The 8,077-nt window shown below is 49.0% G+C and overlaps 1 protein-coding gene across 4 annotated transcripts; it reads left to right on the forward strand.

The window, feature by feature from the left end:
* The first annotated feature begins 653 nt into the window (after window positions 1-653).
* LOC131212023 (pyruvate kinase-like) lies at window positions 654-7,296 on the forward strand. Of its 4 annotated transcripts, XM_058205739.1 has the most exons (5): window positions 3,174-3,423; window positions 3,497-3,537; window positions 4,938-6,318; window positions 6,394-6,550; window positions 6,626-7,296. In XM_058205739.1, exons 2-5 carry the CDS (start codon window positions 3,499-3,501, stop codon window positions 6,636-6,638), a joined length of 1,590 nt encoding a protein of 529 aa, XP_058061722.1. In that variant the 5' UTR covers window positions 3,174-3,423; window positions 3,497-3,498; the 3' UTR covers window positions 6,639-7,296. The 4 variants fall into 4 exon arrangements, with proteins under 4 accessions (XP_058061725.1, XP_058061724.1, XP_058061722.1 ...); XM_058205742.1 differs by lacking the exons at window positions 3,174-3,423; window positions 3,497-3,537 and adding an exon at window positions 654-787; XM_058205741.1 differs by lacking the exons at window positions 3,174-3,423; window positions 3,497-3,537 and adding an exon at window positions 1,677-1,815.
* The last annotated feature ends 781 nt before the right edge of the window (window positions 7,297-8,077 follow it).

An 8,077-nucleotide genomic window follows, 5' to 3' on the forward strand; every position in this document is an offset into this window, starting at 1 on the left:
TTTTCATATTGCAGCCTCGTTTAAGTTCTAGTCTCGATGTTATGTCAACGTCAGTTGCCTTATAATGGCCTAGTTAGCAACCTTGTTGTTATCTGTAGATATAACGGATTAACTTCAACATAAACTTGCTCGCGTGGCCACTTGAACCTTCAGAAAAACTTTTCAAAGACAGTTGGATTACAATTTGATATTTGAGCACGAATGTCTGTCGCATCGAATCGAATCACACAAAAGGATTTTTTTAAACTAGAGCTGTTTGGTATAATAAAATTAATGCTTGGTGTCATTTGGAAACGATAGTTTTGAATTTTAAAGGTAATATCTACTGCAATATTAAGTTGATTCTATAGCGACTAGAACGAACAATTCAAAACTTCTTTCATTTCACTTTCACAGCATCATCCCACGGGCTGACCCGGGAAGCGGTAATCGCGTCGTCCGACCGATCATCGGAAGGTCGAAGAAGGACGGTGCAATTCCAGTTTATGTTATGCAAAAAAGCATCATTCGATCGTAAACACCCAGCACCCATACAGCGAAGCGAGGCCCCGAGCTGTGTGCGAGAGTGAGATGCCGCGCGATTCTACGTTACTAGTTTCAGCGGCGGCGGTACCACTGATAACTGGAAGTAACGCTCGGCTGAAGTCAGTTTCCTGGAACCCGTTGGTTGGCGACGTTTGGCACACTACTTTGTCCTTTCCCCATCGCGTTCCGTGTTTTACGTTTTTAATCGTGTCTATTGTACCATTTTTAAGCCAGTTTGATTTAATTTGATAACCAGCCACAAGTGAGTATTGAGCCGTGTCGTGTCCGTTTGCCTAGATAAAATTGTATGTGCCGAGGGTAGAATGAGCCCGCATCGCCTACGATCTCGATCTCGGAACGCGCTTGTTCGCTCGACGATTGGTCGAAAGGCTAATTCTTCCCATAATTGCATAAGCGTAAATCTTCGCTGGTGTGAATTTTGTTTGTCGCACGGACCAGAATGACGAGTATTTAGCTAGAGTTGCCCATTTTACTTCGCGTGACCTCTGCCTGACCTCCATGCTCGGTTCCGGAGCGAGCGTTACGCGTGTTAGAAGCGCCGTAACGCCGCACTCCCCGGTGGCGTTTTGCAAGCCCGCGGCATCGGCGGCGGCTGTGCGTATGTGTGCGTGGGAATCCGCGCACATCAGTCGCGGCCGAGACCGGCGTTAATCGCACTCCAGGAACAGTAATGAAATATACGGAACCATAAAGATTGACACTGGAAATAAGGGTGGTAAAGTTGCGTCATGTCGTTATACATTTCAGAACGTGGAGACGATCCCGGATCATGCCGAGTTGTATCTGATTGTAAAGCGTGTTATCGACACACTTGTTAATTGAGTATATAAGCGATAAGCGGTAGATAATAGGAGACAATGGCAATGAGCAGATCCTGGGGTTGATAGCGCTATCGACGCAAACCGCGGCTGCTAGGGGGATCTAGCAGGCCGCGACCGGTACGCATACTCTGACGCAGGCACACGATGGACACTTCGGTACAACGCTTCGCGAGCAGTTGACGCACAGCTGTGCGTTTTCCAAGCACCGGTCCAAGAACCCGCCCGTGTGTTAGTTCTCTCACGTGCCGCGATATTGAACGTTGTCCGCGGAATCGTCACCGGTAATCATTCGCTAACCAAATCTTGCCGGGAATTACTGTGGTGCTCTGTCGCTGCGTTTCGGTTTCGGAAAGGTGTCCATCTATCGTATACGGTTTTGTAATCCTGTCCAGCCTTTGGCCCCGTGGATCGTGGAGAGTGTTTATTTCCCGCTAAAGAAACTATGGAGGTAGGATCGGAATACGGATCATTGTGGTGTCAAAATGTGCGAGTTTCGCACTTTCGTCCGTTAAGCCGCTTTCAAAAGATAGAATAATGTTTTAACGAACCATTAAGTAATAATTATGCTGAAGTGCTGCGATGGACATGAAAGCGAACAAAAGAAGATACAGCCAATAACAGCCGGGAGCACTCACACAACGATGATACTTGGAATCAGATGATCGCGTACTTGTCTTCTTTTTTATTTGCATCATTATTTGTGGTGTGCGAAGTGATTGTTGTGCTGCTTTTGGGATCCCGCGTGGTTGCTTGATTCGCAAGAAAAATTCCCCATCCCGCACTAAACATATGTTCGTAGTGTCGCATTCATTCTCTTGCACGTTCTGCGATATTGGGATTTACAAAAAAAAAACGGTAATTCCAAGTAAGCCTCCTTTAGGTGCTTCTTTATGTAATCAACACAGTCTTGAGAAAAAAAACCCTTAGGCGTGCCCTTGAATTTTGTTTACAAGGGGAAAGGTGAAAGTGAAACTTTTTGGGACACCAATTTTTCAGCCATACGTACGCATGCGTTTACGACCAAAATGGTCGTCATATCATAATTATTGGTGAATGAACCTATCGAACCAGCGCGCGAGTTCACTCCGATTCTAATTCGGCCGAAGCCCAATATTGGTTGAATGGCCTCCTTTACGGTATATATGCATCCGAGCGATGGGCAGGGGTCCTCGATGCGTGCCCCCCCCACAATACGTGGGAGGGTGGAATCTATTTTCGTAGAGAACGCGTCTCGCACTCACCGAAACGGAAACTGTCATTTTGAAAGCGCCGCATGCGAAAAGATGGGAACGAATCACTTTAGCCGACTAGCAATCGGTGTACCTTCGCCCGCTAGTAAGGACGCATAGCTCGTAGTCGTTGCGACGGCAACGCAAATTTCCCCATCACCTCAGCAGGGTGGGAAAACTTCAGTGACGGAAGTGGAAATCAGTCGTAACCCTTGCCTGCTTGCCCTGCGGGTCAAATTCTTATTACGTTCTTGGTTGTTTTGAAATCAAACGTGCATAACTCCTATTGCACAATCGCTAATCAAAACAAACCGATAATCCGGTCCCCGTCTGTCTCTGATGAACCGATGAACCGGAGGTTCATTTGCCGTCCGCTCCTGGTGCACTTCGAAAGCAACCTAGTGCGGGATGCCAGCTACTACTACGCCGGTGCCACCGGTGCAAGCCATCGGCACACCGGCGGCCATCCTCGTCGGTGGTCGGGCTGTGTTCATTCGGCACGGTCGGTAAAGGATGGCATTGTTCCAACGGAAATTTGCCTAGGTCAGCAGCAGCAGCTGCTCGGCCATCTTCACCATCACGTACGTTCATTCCACTGCCGTCAGTTGAATCGTGCAAGTCTTGGCCCGGTTGCCGCGATTGTGCCAGCGATTGTTTGCGAACCTACTGCTACTAGTGCTGGTTGGGGCGGTGGTGCTAAGCGACCATTTGTTAGGAGCTTTTCTCACCTCGGTGCTACCGGTGGTCCGAACGGAAACAGGCTTAAAGCGCCGCTACTCCAGCAGAAACAGCGCTACTCTCCATCAACCGGCGCTCCGGCAAGCAGTGTAATTCGAGTTCCCCCCACAGGGTGTCCTGATTTCCGTTTCCCCTCACTGATAAGTACCTTTAACCGTGCAGGGATGATGGTGTGGGTTTCGGACTACGATTTCGACCCTAAGGTAAGCGGACAGCGGCGCACCCGGTGCATCCCACTGCAATTGCCCCGGCAGCATCTACTCCGTGTTTTGGTCTCTGTGTGACTACCGTTTTTGGTGTGCATGCACTAACATCGTAGCAGGCCACAGGAGGAGATACCGTCGACACCGACAAAGGGCTGCCGGAATCAAGCGTCCCAAATTGGCGTCCATGATCGCGAAGAAAGCGACGCAGCCAGAAGGATGACGAGACGACTGGGTCAAGGTGTTGTCACGAAAAAGTTCACATATCTTCGCCTCCTGCCAAAAGTCACCAGAACACAAGTGTGCCTCGGATCGATGCTCTAGTGAGCTCTAAATTTATACTCGTCCGTCGCGCCTGATGCCACCAAGGGGCGTTACAATCGATCGATAAATGTTACGCTCGAGGCAGCAGCCTCCGCAATCGGAACCGAGGAGCGATCTCGCGTCGGTGCCAGCTGTATTATGTGATTCCGCAATCGGGTTCCATTTGTTAGCATAATCGCAACGCATAATACTGTTCATCGTTCTAGAAGATAGCAAAAGCATTACACACGCGGCGGCCTTTCCTAGTCCGACGGCGACCGGTGTGCCCTTGACCAAGGGCAAGTGGAAAATTATTTTCCACCCGCTATATTAATCGTCCGCGGCTGGTCGCGGCGTGTGCGTGCTCGAGCTCGTTTGTGTGGTGTCTTTTGCAACGGTGTGAAATGTTGTGTACATCAAAAAAAGGCAATAAGCGACGCTCTATTTGTATGTTTTCTGCGCTCCGATAAACCAATACACGTCGGTGACGCGAAGAGGAGGAAGCCGTATTTTCTACTAATTATAGCTTCTTCCGCTGCTTTCTTTAGCGAAAAGAAGAAGCCAGTTGATAGATGATTAATCGAACAATCAATTTTCTTACACTCTTCTGGCTAATGAGGAATGCAAATGCACTCTCGGGGCTGACGGCGCCCTGATTACATAAACCTCCGCCCCAACTGCTCTGTGTGCAATGTGTGCAGCGAGTGTTTCTTCGCGCACGTTTGCGCTACACATGAGGCATTTTATCAAACTATAAACACTATTTTCTACTGTGCAGCGCCAGGGACGGGTGCAAGTCATGTGCACGGTTGTAGTGCATTGCAAACAGAATGCATTATCCAGCGTTAAGCGCTACTGAAATGCGGTATTTTATTTCGCGTGCATTGAGTGTTAGACTCAATTCACAACGAAAGGTGTTGTTTCTCATTAAGACGTGCTAATGAATGTATTAGGATACATCACAGTAGGCAAACGAGAGTAGCCTCTGGAAGTGTTCATGTGTACAGTCCGTAGGTAACAATCTAAGTGTACATTCGTAAATTATTCTAGCGTCACCTTGGAACTGCTCATTAACGGTGCGTAAATTGCTCTTTTAGGGTCGAAAGATGAATCCGGAAGCGGTTTCGCATTTAGAGCACATGTGCTCGCTCGACATCGACTCGACCACGCCGTTTGTGCGGCTGTCGGGCATCATCTGTACGATCGGTCCGGCCTCGGTGTCACCGGATATGTTGGAGAAGATGATGTCCACCGGGATGAACATCGCTCGGTTGAACTTTTCGCACGGTTCGCACGAGTACCACGCCGAGACGATCAAGAACATCCGCGAGGCGGTCGCGAACTACTCGAAGAAGCTCGGCAAACCGTTCCCGCTGGCGATCGCGCTCGACACCAAGGGGCCGGAAATTCGCACTGGTCTGATTGAGGGCAGCGGCACGGCTGAGGTGGAACTGAAGAAGGGTGAAAAGATTCAGCTGACGACGGACAAGGAGCACCTGGAGAAGGGCAACAAGGACAAGATCTATCTTGACTACGTGAATATCGTGAAGGTGGTGAAACCGGGCGATCACGTGTTCGTGGACGATGGTCTGATTTCGCTCGTGGTCGACAGCATCTCGGGTGACACGCTCACGTGCACGGTAGAGAACGGAGGAATGCTGGGCTCGCGCAAGGGTGTTAATCTGCCGGGCGTGCCGGTGGATCTGCCGGCCGTCTCGGAGAAGGACAAGTCGGATCTGGTGTTTGGCGTGGAGCAGGGTGTGGACGTAATCTTTGCCTCGTTCATTCGTAATGCGGCCGCCCTGAAGGACATCCGGGCCATCCTGGGCGAGAAGGGCAAACACATCAAGATCATTTCGAAGATCGAGAACCAGCAGGGCATGCAGAACCTGGACAAGATCATCGAGGCAACCGACGGTATTATGGTGGCGCGCGGTGACCTCGGTATCGAGATTCCGGCCGAGAAGGTGTTTTTGGCCCAGAAATCCATGATTGCCCGGTGCAACCGGGCCGGCAAGCCGGTTATCTGTGCGACCCAGATGCTGGAGTCGATGATCAAGAAGCCACGGCCGACGCGTGCCGAAATCTCGGACGTAGCCAATGCCATCATCGATGGAGCCGACTGTGTGATGCTGTCGGGCGAGACGGCCAAGGGCGAGTACCCGCTTGAGTGCGTGCTGACGATGGCAAAGACTTGCAAGGAGGCGGAAGCCGCCCTGTGGCACCGCAACTTGTTCAAGGATCTGGTCGATACTACGCCAACCCCGCTGGACACCGCTGCTTCGATTGCGATTGCTGGGGCTGAAGCGGCCATCAAGATCCGAGCTGCTGCCATCATCGTGATTACGACTTCGGGCCGTTCGGCTCATCTCATTTCCAAGTACCGTCCGCGCTGCCCGATCATTGCCGTGACCCGGTTCCCACAGACCGCACGCCAGTGTCACCTGTACCGTGGCATTCTGCCCGTCATCTACGAAGGTAGGGCAGGAATAAGTGCGGAAGGAATGGTATTTTACAGCAAACTAAGTACCGTGGTTTTATGCGGACTTACAGAACCCACCCTGGAGGACTGGCTGAAGGATGTCGATGCACGCGTTCACTATGGTATCGAGTTCGGCAAGGAGCGCGGCTTCCTGAAGCCAGGCAACCCGGTGGTCGTCGTGACTGGCTGGAAGCAGGGCTCCGGTTTCACAAACACCATCCGCGTGATGTATGTACCTGAGAGCTTCAAAATTCCGAAGTTCACGCAATGAAGCCATGTTTGTTCTTATCTTCCCCCCCGCAGCAATGTTGAATAAATAAGCGGCCCTGGGCGACCGTCTTTCTACTCAACACACTTCGACCCTCGTCCGACGGACCAGGTGACGCATGTACGCCACTGTCATCAGGTGGGTTGACGGGTGCTTTCGAAAGGTCCCGTCCTCCTCATCAGCGTCAACTCCGGCTTGTCTTTTACTTTCCCAAACAAGGAACTACCACGCTCCAGGGCAAACACCTTGTCCTTTTCTCCGGCAGTTCCACGCACGCGCACAGCATTAATTTATTGTATCTACTAAAGTCTAAATTATTTCTCGCAAATGTTATCTCTCTACCGATAGTAATCCCCTAGGGAAACGTGATCGGAGTTTGGCGTAGCAGCGAATAAAAAGATTCTGTTCCCCCCACGATTGGCAAGGTACCGTTTCTGTTTATTTCAGTGATATGCAAATTAGACGGACAATTAAATTGATCGAGATCTTAGCTGTTGAACGGAACTGCGGGCGGGGACGGTGGGAAAAGGGACAACGCCGACAAGCAACAGTCAACATCTTGCAGAGGCGAACTGTTTCGTGCGTGTGTGTGTGTGTGTATTGTTATGTGTGTATGCAAACAATTATCAAAATCGTTGAAAATATTACTACTAATCGAGTAACGTGTATCGAAAGTGACACAATAAAACAAACATCAATAATCGTATTTACTTTTTCCGTGTATTCGCTTAAGAAATTAGTGAAATAAGTTACTCATCAGTTAGAGACAACTCGATATTTTCACAAAAATCAACTTTTTCATTTACATTAACGTTCTGTTTGAAGAAAATCGTTATTTTTAAATATTCTTTCAGCGCCATCTATTTGTCAGTTTCAGAGATGGTGCGGGAATGATCACGTGGTGCCGTTTCCATGCGATTTTTATGTTGCACGCGATGATTTTGAATTTTAACTCATATTTTATTGGCAAAGGCATTTTTTGCACTGCGCTATTACGCGTGGCCAAGATTAAGAGCAAAAACAATGTGTTGGTTTAAAATGATGTAACAAAACGTCACTAAAATCATAAACTCTTAGAGTAGCTGTTCAATTAAATTAAATAAATCTGCGCATAGAAAACCGTTACCACTCAGCATCAGCTTTTCAGTATTCCAGGGGTCGACGTGGCGAGAAGAAATCCATATTCATCCATAATCTATATTCATTCTATTCAATTCCCCTTCTTTTCGGTTGCTGAATTAAACAGTTTGGGTACGAAACTTTCTTTTTAAAATGATTTTGCTTTTTATTAATTGCCGACCACAGCTATCGCTTTCCTGCCACCGTTCACCTGGATTGCTAGGATTCCATGGTTTTAAAATTACATGATTCTCTCCTTACCTGCGTGTAGTTTTCGTTGGCATGCCCTTCACACCCACACACACCCACACGCACGTTTTAATCTAGCTCTCTAAATACTGGGGGGCCTTTCGGTTTGAAAAGTACGA

Source organism: Anopheles bellator, chromosome 2 (genome assembly GCF_943735745.2).
Source record: "Anopheles bellator chromosome 2, idAnoBellAS_SP24_06.2, whole genome shotgun sequence".
NCBI lineage: Eukaryota > Metazoa > Arthropoda > Insecta > Diptera > Culicidae > Anopheles > Anopheles bellator.

Excerpts from the sequence above, each read along its gene's own strand:
- LOC131212023 (XM_058205738.1), top strand. The coding sequence starts at position 3,499 with ATGATGGTGTGGGTTTCGGACTACGATTTCGACCCTAAG. Across the intron at positions 3,538-4,937 it reads ACTACGATTTCGACCCTAAG|GGTCGAAAGATGAATCCGGA; the intron begins GTAAGCGGACAG and ends TTGCTCTTTTAG. Across the intron at positions 6,319-6,393 it reads TCTGCCCGTCATCTACGAAG|AACCCACCCTGGAGGACTGG; the intron begins GTAGGGCAGGAA and ends GCGGACTTACAG.